Source organism: Lutjanus erythropterus, chromosome 5 (assembly GCF_056507025.1).
Source record: "Lutjanus erythropterus isolate fLutEry1 chromosome 5, fLutEry1.hap2, whole genome shotgun sequence".
Taxonomy (NCBI): Eukaryota; Metazoa; Chordata; class Actinopteri; order Lutjaniformes; family Lutjanidae; genus Lutjanus; species Lutjanus erythropterus.
Window position 1 is genome coordinate 15702501 of NC_139321.1, and position 17870 is coordinate 15720370.

The 17870-nt window shown below is 39.3% G+C and overlaps 1 protein-coding gene across 1 annotated transcript; it reads right to left on the reverse strand.

Moving 5' to 3' along the window:
* Positions 1–1651: 1651 nt before the first annotated feature.
* trappc11 (trafficking protein particle complex subunit 11) lies at positions 1652–17522 on the reverse strand. Its single transcript, XM_084718844.1, has 29 exons — positions 17295–17522; positions 16915–17084; positions 16396–16466; positions 15285–15399; positions 14778–14877; positions 13966–14039; positions 13644–13740; positions 12784–12917; positions 12204–12345; positions 11923–12016; positions 11743–11822; positions 11006–11084; positions 9875–9929; positions 9369–9514; positions 8732–8793; positions 8210–8342; positions 7304–7434; positions 6872–6997; positions 6587–6780; positions 6338–6486; positions 5193–5314; positions 4879–4998; positions 4688–4753; positions 4271–4427; positions 4050–4161; positions 3052–3143; positions 2768–2901; positions 2125–2292; positions 1652–2029 (listed from the first exon to the last, which is right to left on the reverse strand). The coding sequence occupies exons 1-29, from the start codon at positions 17496–17498 to the stop codon at positions 1985–1987; spliced, it is 3372 nt and encodes a 1123-aa protein (XP_084574970.1). The 5' UTR covers positions 17499–17522; the 3' UTR covers positions 1652–1984.
* Positions 17523–17870: the final 348 nt, after the last annotated feature.

Consider the following 17870-nt stretch of genomic DNA (forward strand, 5'->3'; position numbering starts at 1 on the left):
GCGCTGATTACCAACTGATTATCACCTTCAAGTGTTAGAGATCATTAAATTATTCATTGTCATTGACTTCAACGCAGCATTTCATTTTCTGCAGAATTACTATTACTATTTAGTGTTAGCTAATGGGAAGGCTAGCTGTGTTGTCCTGATGGTCTAGTGGTCTAAGGACATGCACTGTAACTGTCAGGTCATAGGTTCTAATCCCAAAATGGATAATGTGGTGGTAGCAGCAGGTTGAGAATTCATCTCCTGCTCAGGTTGTAACATCAGGCTCCTGTACATGTACATCTTAGCAATTGTCTCAAAAACAGTGTACAAATTTTAAGTTTTCAAGTCATCAGCATCTGGCCCTCTGCTCTGAAAAAGTCTTTCACCTAACCTGCTTGAACCAAATTAAAACCTGCTTGCAGGTTTTGTTCTTTCTTCTTATTTTTCTACACTAAAAGTGTTCGTGCAGCAAAAACATTAAGACAAAACTTCACTTCAAACTTCAAAATTGGCAGGTGGGTTGTAGATTCCACCCACTACTCAGGCAACAAAAATGACACTAATTGACCTCAAGGTGGCACTGTAACAATCAAGTTCACATTTTTGCAATTACCTTGAAAATAGATCAGCCTAGACTCAAATTCTTTCGCCATTTTAAGCATTCAATTCATCTGCATTTTTCGTAACTAGTCTTCTCCTTTAAAATGTCACCTTTTAGGACTTTCCCTCAATTTTATTTTTTAGGCCAATCAGCACAAAAATGAGTCAGCACCATCTACAGATTTTGCTCCTCTAAAGTTATCAAAGGAATTTTACTTTGTCAGCCCATTTGGATTTTATGATCAACTTTTATCAAAATAGCTAATTTCCAAAAATCTGTAATAACTCAAGAACACATTAAGATATCAACGTGAAAATCGAGACACGTGTTCAGGAGTCATTCAATCCCAAAGACTCAGTCAATGCATGGTTTTTGGTAATAACTGATTAAAATGGGCACAAATCTAAATTTCTAGACATTTCACAATCCAAACTTGCCTCACTGCAACCTGTGGTCAATTCAAAAGTCCATCACTCTACATTCTTCAAAATATGCTAAATCAATTAACTTTTATGTCTCCATTTAAATGCCACCAAAATCAACACAGACGTTATGTAGATGGTTGATATCAAGTGTTTCAGATTGTGTTCAGATTGGTCAAAAGTGAGGCCGCAGTGATATTTGATATCTGTCTGTAACGATCATTGAATTAATCAACTATTTTGATGATTAATTAGTGGGTCTTAGTATTTTTAAGAGAAACTGAATATCTTTGTGAACAAAACAAGACGTGAGGATGTCACCTTGGACTTAGATCAATATTGTTCACCATTTTCTGACATTTTATAGACTGAATTACTAATTGATTAATTGAGAAAATGATCAACAGATTAAAATAATGCTTGACAGGACGTATTGTGATATTAATTAATCAATTAATCATTTTTAGTCACATTTTAATGAAAGGAATGTCCAAATTCTCTGATTTAATTTTATTTTCAGCACTAGAACGCTGAAAAAGAAGAACCCTGACCCTGCTTTAAGAACCCTGACAAAAAGTGGTGACCTGTGAAAACAGAATACCGTCATCAGTTTTATGATATGAACAGGGAACACAACTAGTTTACGTCACTTCGGTTTAATTAAAATGTCAACACATTCACTTTCATGTATTACACTCTACTCAAGTTTCCTTATAGTTCACATCAGATTCATCCATCATCTTCATTGTAATGAACATCAGCGTAGCAGTTCATTCATGCTCATTATGTTCACATTCACTCTGAACACAAACTAATGTCTCTTGTTTGGTCAACGTGGTTTTCCTGCTGCATTTTTACACCACAGTTTGAAACAAATAGTGTTAATATTGTCATGTGTGAGCAATCAAACATCTACAACAACCTACACATGTTGCTTTGTTCTCATATTTACAATAAACAGTTTGTGTTCTTCTCAAGCTGCTGCGATGGAGGCATCATCCAGCTGTCGACCCTGAGGCTGAGGAGAGAGAAGAAGACGGGAGGCTGAATATCTTCACAACCGCGACTGATAACTCAGTGGTGTGTATTCATGCATGTCTGTGAGTGTGTTACCTTGACAAAGATGCGTTGGGGCAGAAAGCGTCTCAGTGTGTGTGTGTTGGTGGTGGGGCAGCGCGGCAGGCTGATGTTGAGCTGTGGTAGTGTTTGGTAACCAGCCATCAGCGGGTAATAGTTATACAGCATCTGCTGCTCTGAGCCAGGGAGGATACGCAGACGCACCTGCGCACACACATTCACACCCACTGTCAATCTGATTTCTTGTCCATGCGTTCATTTCTCAAGTATATATTTTCAATTCTTAAAGTCTGTTTATTTCTTTGTGATGAATACTTTTCATCATAGTTTTTGTCAATGACAATCCTTCACTGATTAAAATGAGACGATAATAAAAAGTAATGTATATGCAGCCCGTATTAAGAATTCAGACAAATCATGTCCTACTTTTTCACTTGCACTACAGTAAAGAAGTTGAATCAGCACTTCTGCTTTTACCAGGTTCTTCTTCTTACACAAGTATCAGTACTTCTACTTCAGTAAAGAATGTGTGGACTTTTGCCACCTCTGTAAATAATACACTGCACTTAACTAAACCCATTAGATTTTAGTTGACTAAATCTATTTTAGATTCAATGCTGAATGTAGCTACTTATTGACAAATCTTTATTTTATTATTTAAAAGTGGGCACCGTTGTACCTGTTTGAGTCCAGAGAACATGAAGGCATCAGAAGGTTCCACAGCCATCTCCACTTCTTGCACCAGAGCTGTTCTGTTCTCTATGTGGTAACGCACTGACAGAGACTCTCTGACGCGCCCAAATGATGGTAAATCTGAACCCAAGCAGGAGACAAAGAAATAAAATGCAGACCTTCGACGTTACTAAAAGCAAAAATCATCAGAAAGTCACAGCTGGAAGAGCAGAGACATTAATCAATTATGATGTGTACAGTGTGTGTGATGTGTGTCTTCAGTTGACTGACCGGCGTGGATGTACAGGGGGACAGACTCCAGGATGACGTGAGGTAGAGTGACTGTAGTTTGGATCAGAGGACTGTCTGCACTGGATGACTTTCTGTACAACAGAGTTACAACAAGGTTCAGAGCTTTACAAGCTTTCCTCCACCTTCGATAAAAGTCAAATTCAAGCACTTTTCCATCATTTTCAAGCTTTTCGAGCACCTTACATCTGTGGTAAATCACATATTTATATACATATACATGCTCAAAATGTTTCAATCAGATGTTTCTGTGCTATAAACAACCAAAATGATGTTTCATGACAGACTTCTACAGAAGAGAGACAAGTTCAAGGAAAACAAAGTTCCATCAAGTGTGACACCTGTCTGTAAGTAGACCTGGCATCCTATTAGAGCTGCTACAATTAATCAAATGTTATTAATCAGTCAATTTTTAAGAAAAACATGACCAAATTCTCTGATTTCAGTTTCTCAAATGTGCATATTTTCAGATTTTTTTAATCCTCTCTGACAGTAAACTGAATATCTTTGAGTTGGTAATTTTATGGATCAAACAACTAATTGATTAATGGAGCAAATGGAGAAAATGATCAATACAGACACAACTTGATTGTAACCAGATTAATAATTAAAACACTGATCAATTTGTTGTTGTTTTTTACCATTTTCTGAGATTTCATAGAAAAATGATCAACAGATTAATCGACAATGAAAATAATGGTTACAGAAAAGACTAGTGATAGAAATAATTAATCAATTAATCGTTCTGAGTCATTTTAAGGAAAAAAAGTCCAGATTGATTGATTTCAGCTATTGTGAAACTAATCTACAAGCATTTTTTAAACCTTGAAAACACTACATTAAAATTCAATCATTTTCAAGGATTTCCAGCACCTATAAGAACCCTCTACAAGCCTGTTCATCCCACTGATTACTCAGCACATCCTCTGTAAGTGTGTGTGTGTGTGTGTGTGTGTGTGTGTGTGTGTGTGTGTACATACCTCCTCCATGATATCAGGTACTGTCCTGTAGCTACAGTGGTACTGCTGTTGGTCTGTGGTGGACACCGGAGACAGAAACACTCGCTGGCACACTCGCCTGTCTGCAGTACCACTAATCACACACACAAAATACGTTAGGGTCATGGGATTTACATGTTTTAATTACAGCTACGAATCTAAAGAAGTGTTTGCACATTAATTGTGAAAAGCTAGTCTGGTACCTTCCTGCAGCTGTGACTGCAGCGGCGGTGTGTTGCTGGTCATAGTCATCAGCTGCAGAGAGGAGGAGGCCAGCAGGAGAGGCCAGGGAGACGACGACAAGATGTCTGTCATCAACAGGAAGGGGATGTCCACCGCTACCCGGTCCAACGGCTCGAACTGCAAACAGACAGAAACACAGAAAATAAAAATATTAATAAAAACAATATCACTTCATAAAGTCTTACCAGCCAGAATGCCTCCTAAAGCACCAACAATCTCAACGCTCAAGGGTAAACAAAAAATACGTCTATAGCAACACCTAGTGGTAAAATTAGGTATTAACACTCCGGTCTGGTATCTGGCTTAGTATCAGACGGTTTGAAAACTTTTGGTACTCCAGCTTTGTTAATAAATTTAAAAAAGTATGGGCTACAGACCTTAGTGGACACAAACTTGACCGACACCTCAAATGGAACCACAGTCTCTATGGTAACCGTCTCATCCTGGAAGGCAACCAAACAAGAGAGGAGTAAACCAGATGAGAAAAGAAAAAAACATGCTGAGCATCTATAATTTTAACAGTGTGCTGACTGTCAGCTGCGTGTGCAGGACAGACGGCGTTCTTTACCTTATGACATTTGCAGACAATCTGTCGTCCCTCCACTGTAGTATCAATGCTGTAGGCCACATGGAACAGGTAGACCCTTGGTCCCGTTGACACACACTTCACATACACACATCTCTCCAGCTAGAGACAAACACACACACGGATACTGTCCTTATTTTACCAGGCAGGTGTGTGATTAAGGAAGTTACAATGCATGAAAATGTTATGTTACGCAGATTTCTCAGGAACTCTAAAACATTTCTTTCTGAGTGTGTGTGTGTGTGTGTGTGTGTGTGTGTGTGTGTGTGTGTGTGTGTGTGTGTGTGTGTGTGTACCTTTTGGCCTGGTTTCAGATCTCCTAACGGTACGTCAGGGAGCAGGGCAGGTGCTGTGTCGTCACAAACCTTGGAGCCGTCGAGTGTCACATGTGTTGTCTGGCCTAGATTGGCATCCTGGCCTGGACAGACCGATCAAGACAAACACAAAACCATTTACTACACTGATGTAAGGTTTGGGAAGTAACAGATGGAACGGGATGATGTAATCTGAATACAAAACAGATAACGGTATTCCATTACAGTTACAAATAAAAAAGACAAACAGATAACAGATACATTTAGTAAAAATGGGGATTATTATCAGGTTTACAATGTTAAAATAAAGAACAATATTCTACCAATATAATAACCAACATAAAACACTTAGAGCTGAAACAATTAATCTATTCTTAATCCACTATTAAATTGATCTGCATCTATTTTGATAAACAACTCATTGTTTTGATTAATCTTTTAATAAAAAATGTCAAATTTCCCTGATTCCAGCTTCGTTAAATTAGAATATTTTCTGGTTTCTTTACTCCTCCCTGACAGTAAACAGAATCTCTTTGAGTTGTGGACAAAACGAGACATTTGAGGACTTTGTCTTGGACTTGAAAATTATCAATAGATTGATCAATAATGAAAATAATCATAACAGAAAAGACTTGAACAATAAACAATGACATGTGGAGCACACGGACACACGTATATTCTCATATTATCTTTTCAACTGACAAGACAGTGACAACTAATTAATCAATTATTTGGTTTGAGTCGTTATTTAAGAAAAAAAACATTCTATGATTTCAGCTATTGCGGAAGTAATGCAACTACAACTTCAAGCAGTTTTAAGCACTTCATCCAAAATCTCAGCAATTTTCAAACCTTGAAAACGCTACATTAAAATTCAAGCATTTTCAAGGATTTCCAGCACCTGTGAGAACCCTGCTTTAAATACAGTGCTGGAGTCAAGATGTAGCTATCCTAGCTCAGCATAAAGACTGATAGCAGGGGGAAAACAGCGAGCCTGGCACTGTAAAAAGTGAAAAATAGACATATCACTACCCGGTGCTCACTAATTAAAATATCATATCTCATTGGTTTATTCTGTTCAGAAACAGAAAAACAAGTATTTGCGGTTATAAGAGTAATCCGTGTACCTGGTTTGAGGCCAGCTGTCAGTTTGACGTCCTTAGCCACGCCCTCCTCCTGTGATTGGACAGTAAGGTTGATGCAGTACATTTCATTGTTGAGTGCAGGAGGCTGGTGGCTCAGCTGAACAGAGATCTTTGGGACTCTGGAGATTATCCTAAACAACGACAACAACAAATTAATGAACTCTGACACTGTACAAAGTGACAGATGATAGAGGAACTCCGGGATTGTGTCGTGTGTGAACAGAGTCTTACATGGTGCTGTGCTGCATGGTCAGGCTGTCCCAGTCCAGCTCTTGACGTGCCTCCATGCTCCGCCCCCATCGACGTGACGACCTGCTAGCCTGCAAGGCTTCGTGGGTAGAGGCAGCGTCTCCACCCGCTCCTCTCCAGCTCACAAATACACAACGGCCACTGTCGCTGCCCAGCATCACCTCTATACCTGTCATCTATATGAAAATACCCAGCAACACACACAGTAACAGTTTTTGTCTCTCTCTCTCTCTCTCTCTCTCACACACACACACACACTTTCCTCACCTCTATCTTCTTGCCAACATCTTCAGTCTTTGCTACAAAGCTGAAGTTGTAGCATTTGGTTTTTCCAGGCAACAGGCTCATTTTCTCCTGACCTGAAGACTCCACCACACACCACTGGTTGTACTCCTGCACACGAAAAACACACATTAGTGTTTATATTATCATTTTTCCACCAGTTGTTTTTTAACACTCTAATAAATTACACTTCTTGACTATAACTGCTGGTTATGTAAGGGATAATGTACAATGAGCAGGTCATTAAAGCAAAATAAACCCTGACGGGGTGGTACAGGTCTTCAAAGTGACGTGATACAATTTGAAACATGAAACTTTGTTGTGTTTTCCTTTTATTTGCCACCCTTCTGTAGAATTCTATCACAAAATATTATTTTGGTTGTTTATGGGTCAATAGGTCAATATCTGTGTAGTTACCTGGTTACTGAGGCTGACAGCCAGCTTGTTGAATGACACAGGATGAGGACAGTCAGCTCGGAGGAAAACCTGGAGCTGGATGGGCTGGTCTACATGGAAACTAGGAGACTGGAACTTCGCCTTACACTGGACTGGAGTCAGACAGGAGAAGTCAGAGTTGAAACATCCTCATATAAAGAATAATAATTCTAACACCATTTGAGAGAATTGATCCATACTTGAAATTGTAACATATTTCTCTTAAAGGGATAGTTCACCCAAAAATGAAAATGTCATTATCTCATCACCCTCACACCGATTGAAGGTCGGGTTTAGTTTTTCAGCCCACAAAACACTGCTGGAGGTGTAATCCAAGTCTCCTAAAGCCCCAATATGCTGGTCACCTGTGTGTGCATATGTGAACGTAGCTCTATGCTAAGGATCTACAGTAAAGCTTTAGGTTAAAACATGGTTTAAATGACATCTTTCAAGTCAACTTGGCATGTTGGGGCTTTAGTAGACTTGGATTACATCAGATGAGCAGTATGGAGGTATTTTCAGTTTGTTTGTTTTTTTTTGTTTGTTTTTTTAACAGTTGTATTTTTCTGTTTGAAAACTGGTCACAATTCACCTAAATTGTTTGGGAAATTCTGCAACACTGTTTTCCTGTGAAACTCAAACTGTTTTGTGGACTAAATACTTAAACCCGACCTTCAATCGGCAAGAGTTGGAATGAGTAGATAATGACTTGATTTTCAGTACTGGGTGAATTATCCCTTTAAACGCAATAATTTTCTCTCCTCCTTTCTTTTACTCAAACATGGAGCATTGCTGTAGTCATTATTTTCTTGACTTCATGTACACCACAAACATGGAGGAGAGTAAACAGTGTGAACAGTTCAGTTGAGTGAGTGTGTGTTTACTAACTGAACGGGATGTAGTCCTGCACTTCTATGGTCAACTCATTTGATCCGGCCAAAGCCATACGGTCGCTCCACAGCGACCTGGCTGCAGTGACGGAGGATGAGTCACACTCTGGCTCAGCATCAGGGACCTCGTTCTGAAAACAGAAAATTGGAGTTGTGATATTTCTTAAAGGGCCTCTTCTTTATTCAATCCACTGGCTTTACTGGCATGACTGCATAAAATACAATGTTGCCAAAGCATATTAATACAAGCTATAATATGTGTAATATATATATAAACTTATTCTTCTTTATTACGGTCATGGCTATCCTGTCAAATGAAACCTACATTTCATGTATTTGAATCAAACCCTCACTGCACACAGTAACATTCTGACATCACTCAGTGACGTATTGGTGTCTTTGATAATGCCACAACTTTTGAAGCTATTCATTCAGATCCTTTATTTTCAGATGGTTTGGTGTTGAATCCGGTGGATGGTTATTTGATTTGATGAACATATTGTGCCGTCCTTCTACTCACCATCAGGACTTTGATGAGATTCTTCTCAATCCTCGACTTTTGGTCCTCCTTCAAGGTTGAAGCTAGAAGACAAGATGACTGAACCATTACCTCTCCTTCCATATATTATGGGAACTGTTTTTTGTTTCACTTTGTTTTGTTTTGGATTGAAACTAAATGTGTTATATTTTATATATCTTAGGATAAATACCACTTTTAAACAAAGAAAACAATCCTCAACAAACAAGCTCTCAATTTGTGGGCAGGACCCTTTTGACTTCTCAGGTGAGGAACAAGAAGGAACATTTGGCCAACAACCTGTACACAGACCAGCTTCTACTAATTAACAAATGAAGGAATCTTAAAAATCCTTAGTCAGTTGCTCCCTAAAGCTCTGGATCAAACTACCTATAGATAAAAGACAAGCCAGCTTGTTAAATATTTTTAAAAGAAAGCTGAAAATTTATGTGTTCACTTTAGCTTACATTTCTTTCATGAAAGGTATTACACAACGTTTATTATTATTATTATCATCATTATTAAATGACCAATATTTGCTTGTTGTATTTTGTTGTCTGAAACGTACATATAATCAATAAACAGTGCATTAGCTCCACGGTAGAGGTGGGGAGGTGGAGGACGTTCATTATACGCTTACCTCTACCCAGCAGCTCCATGCAGTAGATGATGTAGTCTTTAACACTGGCCATCAGATAAGCACAGCGCAGAGCTGTGGTCAATATGGCTGTCAGGAGGCCCCACCATCGCTCTGTGCGATAGTCACACATTACGTAGTCCAACAGCCTGACAACACAACACACAGACACATACTCAGATAACTTGCGAATAAACAAGGATTAAAGAAAACATCTCCTCTTATTCTACTGGCAGACATCAATACTGCTGTTTGGAAAATAAACTCAAGACCACTTTACCATCTAATTTAGTCAAGGACAAGGAGTCTACTCCATCTTTTAGTTATACTAATCTGACTGTGAAAACTTTGTATTTGTCTCTTTTATGACAAACTGTGTTGTGTGAAGCATGTTTGATCGTTTAAAAGATGTCATGTGCAGTGTAACTTTAGGGTGACTCCCAAGATCTTTATGAGCATCTACATAAAGGTAAGAGAGTGGAATGGACCCAACATTGATTTGGACTTACTTTAGGGCTTTGGTGTAGTCTTTAGCATGGTAGTACTCCTCTCCCATCTGCACCACTGTGAAGGAGACAGTGAGATAAATACTGAGTGTGACAAGGTTAAACATGTCAAGGTCACAAGGTTAAATACGTCACAGAGCATCAACATGATGCCTACGATTTTCATATCCTTTATGGTTCACCAAAATGTCTCCCTGAAGAGTGCAGGTGCTGACTGTAAAATACACACAGCAGATAACAGAATTAAATTTCACTTTCATTGCTTCCAATGGAAGCATTACAGCAACTGTGGAAACTAAAGGGCTGTGTCCACCGAAGTGGTTTGACTGAGGTCAGCGTATTTTTTGCATCGTCTGCACTGGCATTGCAGCGTATTTTCACTATGCTTAAAACGCCATCAGCATGACGAGGAGCTGAGCGCAGAGTCCTGCATCAGGTCGGGAACCCACGGGTACCTGAAAGGTGACCCGCAAAAACATTGTGTAATGGGTGAAAAACAGGCGCAGGCACTGGTAAAAATCAACTAACTGTGGGCAACCAGCAGGTGAGAAATCAGAAATGAAAATGACTGCAGTATTTTTAACATTTATATTTACTTATAGAGTAATAATGCTTAATCAGGCGATAGGATTTACTGTGAAAGTCAACGACACAACCTTTGACCCCACATCCTGTCAAACAATGGAACGTGATTTAGGTTAGCTGATAACTAAACTGGTACAGACCAACTCAGATATTTGGGAGGATTTTGTTGAGCTTTAAGACTGAGAATAATGTTGTCAGTGGCTTTGATGCTTGTAAAAAGTTTCAAAAAAGTATTATTGATGGCCATATTAGTGGTCACTATAGAAATACATCGACAGCTGCAGGAGCACAGGCGCTGCATCAGTTAAGAACACAACTGAGTAACTGTGCATGTGTACTTAATCATGGGTACAGGTCACATCACAGGGCTTATATTCACAGTTCCACCTGTAGAGTGATTGCGGGTGGATACAGATTTGGCTTAAAGATAACTGCAGGGAACGGTTCAGTTCTGGTACTCAGCTTTGCAGCGACATAGAGTAACGGCACAATATTTGCACCTTGAACCTGCTGTGTAAAAGGAGCTTAAGAGAGCACAGCGATACTCACTGAGGTGACTCTTCATCCGAGGGCACTTGTACTTCTTAAACTGGGCGACAGCGTTACTGAGAAGTGCTATTATCAGCTCCTGTAGGGGCAGAGACAGAGAGAGGCAGGTGTTAATACAATAAAGTAAACAGACAGAAAGTGTAGTGTTGCAGGTTAGCTAACTAGCCATCTCCTCCACACCATCCAGACAGATTCTATGGTGGTCAGCAGGAGACAAAGTTTGGGATACGAATAGCAAAAACCCAAAACACCAACAGGATAACAGAGACATTTTAATTTAACTCTTTAATTCAGTTTACTGTCATAAAGTAAAGAAACAAAAAACATTCACATTTAAGAAGCCGGAATTAGAGAATTTAGATTTTTTTTTTCTTAAAAAAATTACTCAAACTGATTAATCGATTATCAAAACAGTTGGCAATTAATTTAATAATAACTTTATAATAATTTAGTTATAATTATTATAATAATTTTAATAACCCCTTTAAGTCTTTCTAAGGACATGTAGCCACCCTGTAGTAATGCAAACCACTGTACAGAAACTCCACACATTTTCACAACAATTGTCCCATTTTGCTACAAAGAAACTCCATCAGAATAATTTGAAAGATGCTAAAATACATATTCAGTAAACACTCTTCATAAGTTTAATAACTGTTGCCTTAAAAGGGACAACACAACAGTGAGCTACAACATGGTCAAAGCTGTGTATTCTGTGTGTGAGTGTGTGTTCTTACAGAATGTGGAACATCTCGCTCTTTAATCTGCAAGGCCAGGATCCCAGTTTTCTCCTTCTCTGCATCTGGAGGATCAATACCTGGAAACAAAACAACACACAGGATATGTTCAGCCCATGTAATTCTAATTCTTGAACTTTTTACTTGGACATTAGACAAACTGTGCATGTATGAACATACTCTGGTGTCCTTGTCTCCACGGTCTCTGGCCATAGAAGTCCAGTCCTCCACTCTGGGTCTCCAGCGGTTCGGGGGAGGGATAAGTTGCTCCAGCCTATAATCACCAACCCTCCAATTAAACTATTATCTGGTGTGTTATGGGTAAGATAGAGTGCACGTTTCCTGACCACAACTGACATTCTGTGAGGTGAAATATATTATTTGTGTTCTTACTTTTGCAACTTAATTTATCAAGATCTGATTAAGAGTTACAGAGGTGGTAACAGTATCTGTATTATCACCTGACAGAGCTGCTGTGCCTGTTGTTTCCTGTCCTGGCTGTAACAGGCAGCCTGCTGGTAGTAGAAACCAGGGTTCTGGGTCTGGATGGCAGTCAGCCCCAACTTTATGGCTTCATCAAACAGCTCACCAAACGACTGGAACCTGTTAGGAAGCACAGATGAACAGAGAACGCGCATGAAACAGGAGAATATTTATACACTACTCCTCTTTGACAGGAACCTCCATATCTGCGAGTTGTGGACAAAACAAGATATTTGAAATGCTGATCAACATTTTTCCTAATTTTATGAGATTTTAAGGAGCAAATAACTAATTAATTAGTCTTGAAAATGATGGACACATTAATTGACCATGAAAAGAATGGTTACAGGAAAAGCTTATAAAAATAGATCCAAACAATGTAGAGCACACAGACGTGTGTTTCATCCAAAATCCAAACACTTTTCAAACCTTGAAAAAAAACTACATTAAAATTCAAGCATTTTCAAAGATTCCCACTACCTGTGGGAACACTGTATCTATGACTACACAGTGTATATGTGCGATTTTATGTGTATTCATAAACAGTGTGTATCTCACTGTTTAGACATCCACGCGGCATGCTCGAAGGCCAGTTCAGCACTGCCGATCTTCTTCTTGCACAGGTCAATGTGTTTCCTGAACTGGGCTATGGCATCTAGAGGAGTGTTATGCTGGAAACACAGACGACAGATCTGCAAAGACAAAAAAAAGACAAATTGGTAAATGGTCGGGAACTGCAGACTTCCATCTGGTTCAGGCTGCCTCCTAAACCTTAAAGATTCGAATCATCCGTCCAGAGGCCCCAGAGATGAATCATATTTTTTTTCAGTGAAATCACTGCACCTTGTTTTTAACTGCATCTGTTGTCTGTAAACTTTTACAAACAGAGTCTTGCCTCAAAATGACCCAACCAAAAAACTAATGTAAATTAGGCTTGGGCGATTGGGCAAATATATCAGCTATCGGCGACTGGCTGCCAGAATATTTTCACATCTAAGTCTGTAAATTAAGGATTTATTTCAACAAAACCAGAGTTGGTGTTTGTTGGAGCAGTGGAAAGACAAGCCACAACAATTTTAGTGAGTTATATTTACTTTCTGTTGAGCCTCAGTTAAGTATGTTTTATGATGAGTTAACAAAGCAATTAACTTCTTTCCAAAATTAACTTTTTTGACCAACAGACAATTTTTTTTTTTTTTTGGCTGATGAGTGAAGAAAACCAGCTACTTACATATTTACCAGAATTTGGCTGGTAGATGGTGCTAATTTTGGTCCCCACTGACAAATGCACCACCCACTCTTTCTCTCCTCCTCAATCAATACCTACATTAGTTTTTGAGATACCTTACCACTGACCGAAGTACTGATCAGACGAACATTTCCATGTAACAATTACAAACAAACAGATAGAACTGTACCTTATAGTTGATGAATCCAGCCATAGTTTTGATCTCCAACATGTTGGTCTCATGGGCTCTCAGCTCATGAACAAGACTGTATGCAGTTCTGTAATACCTTCAGACAAACAACAAACAAACTTAAATAAATAAAAAGAACGAGTACAACATATAGTCTACATGTTTGTATGCTACAAGTAACTTTTAAAATGGTATTCAAGACTTTTGACTTTCAATTTTGAATTTTGAATAATGAGCTGAAAATATCTCATAAAATCCTAACATGAGCTGTTCACAACAAACAAAAATCTTTTTTCCATCATCAATATATTGGATCACTTACTTGAGAGCATTCTGGGTGTCCTGTTTCAGCTCACTGAAGAAGGCAATTTTAAACTGGTGTCTGACAAACAGCAGCTGGGAACAGAATCACAAAACAGAGAAAAGATTAAGAGGAGGATAGTGGGAAGCCTTGTTTGCCTGTTGCGTGCAACCTAGAAGTTGGCATTTATGCTCAACGTGTTGCTCTTTGCAGTATTCCCTGAAATGCCAGATGGTGTACAGACAAAATATACTGTGAATAATCAGAGAAACATCGTTATACAGCATGGCTGCTCCTGCTGACCATGGAACTCGCCACTGCTGAGAAGAATTGATCTGCTTATAACTATTTAAAAACCACAAAGGCAATGCAAGAGGACATGTTCTTCCTTCACTTACATGCAGAGAGACAAATATAGTCACATCATTAAGTAAATAAAGCTACAGCTGCCTTAACAGCTAAAAAGCTTTCTATGTTGAATATATGAGTGCAGACATCTGTAAATCTTTCGGAGCTTCATCATAGAGTCTACACACACTGCTCGTTACATATGACATCTGTCCAGGCGATCCTGCGTACCCAGTCTCTCTTCATGTTGAAATGAGAGGCGCAGCTTGCACTGAGGCCAACTTGTTACAAAAATTCAGAGGTGCAATACCAAGCCCCGCAACACCTTCTGGAAGGATATGATGTCATGTTTGTCATCCACTGGGCACACTACCACAAGTAAAAGGGAGCTTGAGGAGGGTGCATTGCAAAGTACTTTAGGAGTAATGTCAGGCTACTCTGATGTTTACCTTTTATTCCAAAGCAGCTTTATTTGTATTTCCTACCTGATGTGTTGTCTTGTTGAGGAATTCTTTATGTGATTTGACTCGGCGGATCTCAGTGTAGTAGTATGTTTGAGCATGCTCGTAAAAAGCATTCTCCAACCTACAGAATCACAAAGAAGAATCCAAGTTAATAAACACACAATGTTTGGAGGAGATTTATCTGAAGTAACTGCATTTGATTAAGTTCAGATCGCCAATATCAATTTATATCAAAATGTAGCAAATGTGAGCAAAATCAATTCATCAAAGACATAAAAGGGGCAACTGAACTGGCATAGAGGTAACATGTAAAGTGAGAACTGCAGAGCTCCTTGCAGAACTCCACAAAGTATCAGGGCACTTGAGGACACAAAGCTATCTGTGACAACCTGAAACTTCCAATATGACAGCCAGGACAAGATCTTTCAATGACCTCATGGACCTGCTGTGCAAAGATTTTTTCAAGAATTCTAGGGATGAAAGTATGAAAACAATTTATCTGTTTAGTATCAGTGAAGTGGTAACTACCGTATTATGTAGCCCACTAAGTGATCAGTATGTGGCAGGACGAAGAGACTCTTCCCAGACAGATCGCAGGCGTTACAAAGAGCTGCTGCTCTCTCTGATGCTACCAGGTCCTCTCCTGTACAAACAACAAGATAAGTGATGTCATGGCAGGGAATAGAAACTGGAAACAGAAAGAACAGATTGCTGCAGTTGTGTTAAATAGTACATCTAAAATTTCTGCCTAATTTGTAAATCTTGTTTGGCTTTAGGTTACTGGCTGACAATTACTCTGATACTGATACACATACTTGCCACCCTTGAGTCCTCAAAAGCAGATTTTGCAAACAAAGAGGTGGCTCCTCAGAAAAACTGAGTTGCATAAACTTTGTTTCTTCGATTCTAATAACTTTCAAAGAATAAAAATAACTACATATTTGCAAACAGATGCCTGCAAATGACCTTTAACTGACAATTATTAGCTGGTAAAACAAATGGGACCACAACATTTAGGCTTAGCTGATCCAATTTCAAATACAAGTACCAAATACAAATGATTTTCTAAGGGTATGTCAGTTAGGCTGCTCTTTAAAAAATGTGCACCTTTCCTTTAAAACTTTCTGTATGACCAAGAATTCTTTCTAGGATGTCTGAAAAGATTTCTGTCGTTCTCTCACCATCTCTCACTCACAGTTGTGTCCAGAAAGGAACTCCGGACCAGCCAAATCTCGGGGTAGTGGTCACCAAACCATGATCTTTCTCTAACCCTAAACAATTCTTTTTTTGTCCCTAAAATTACCCAGCTTTTAACCATATCATTGTCAAAACAGAAGGAATAAAGACACATCGCCTATAAATCTCACTACAGTTTTGCAAATCAAGGGTTCCCCTCTAGGCACAACCCTGGCTTACTGAGGAGATGGAGGAGGACAAGGCACAAGCATGGATGTATTAAGGTGAACTGGATATAGCCATACAGTGGGCACAAGCAGGCCTCCTCTGAAAAGTGTGAGTCTCCCAGGAAAACTGGGAGGGTTGGCAAATATGCTGATATACTGTAGATACCCAGTGAAACATACATGGGTGGGATAGAACATGTGTGCAGAAATTAATATGATTGAGGAGGGATGTTTACCTGGAGGTAGAGGAGTTTTCTTCTGGATTAGAACCACAGCCACCTTGGTGTTCCTGCCCTGAAGACTGGTCCTAAAAACAGACAAACACAACATACATGACTGCAGATGAAATTTACAGCAGTTATGTTTCAACCGGGGCTGTCCAGAGCTGATCGGCATGATCTGAAGTCACTGAATACTTGAACAAAATTCGGAAAACAGAATAAGGAGCATGTTTTACTCTGTTACAATGACAGACTTCTCAAGAGATGCATGACCTAAGTTACTGTTTTCTCAAGGTGGGATGCTGGGAATCCATGTTACCAAGTCATATCTGATGACAAAAAACAACCAGCAGCAATGAAACCCATCAAGGTTTCCTTTGTGTGTAGAAGAGACCCACACATATATAGTAACAACAGGTTAGTAAAATGTATCAATCGAGCTTGAAAAAAACAAATCTCTGATACATTGACAGGCTCTCTCACAGCCAGTCACCCATTAAATCCTTTCTAAAGGCAAACTCGCTGTAGACCTACCTGACAATCTCCACTTTAGTTGCACATTCAGACTGTTTCTCTTTCCACTGAGGGTCGTCCCAGTCAAGCTCGTAGAAGAGAACAACCAGAGCCGGCACCAGGTTCAGATGTTTATTCATCCAACCTGTTTTCAGGATGCCTTTAGGGATGTACCACTCATAGGATGTCCGCTACACAGCCAGACAGAGAGAACAGTCAGTGACTTCACAATTCTTTACCTCTGTTGTTTTTCCATAGTTTACCACCAATGCAATAATGTGCAAGTAAGCAAATGCAAACTGAAAATGTGTTCCCATTTCATGCCATAGGTTGGGTTTGTTGGGATATTACATTCTTCTTGTTTGTTGATAAACTTGAAAATCTCTCGAACCGCTGCTCACCTTAGTGCGACATTTGGGGTACTCGTGGTCTCCTGGGAGGACTTTGAAAGAGATGGGAACTCTGTCAGCTCGCCGGTTGGCGCAAAAGGCATCCCATATGGCCCGGTGCACAGCATTGTACACCACATCCAGGCCAGTCAAAGCCACAAAGGCCATGGGTCGACAACATAGCTCCGGAGGAAGCTCCCACTGGGAACCTGCCATTATGATGGTTCAGTAATGGATCTACCTGCACAAGACAGAACAACATCACTGCAATTAAAACGCTATTTTAAAGAAAACAAATTCTCTTAGATTTTCATTGTGTAAAAAAATATCCTAATAAACCAGGGTTATCATATATTTTAAAGGCCCAGTGTGTAAAATTTAATTAAATCTGGCAGTGATACAGCAGATCGCAATTCTCCACTTCTTGGTGTGTAGGAGAACCTACGGTGGCCAAGAAACTCTACAGCCAGTACTTGGTTTGTCAGTTCTGGGCTACTGTAATCAAATATCGCCATATTTTTTGCTCAGATACCTCAATACCCCCATTGTGACAATATTGTAGGGATTATTGGTGCTTTTCTTATTTTT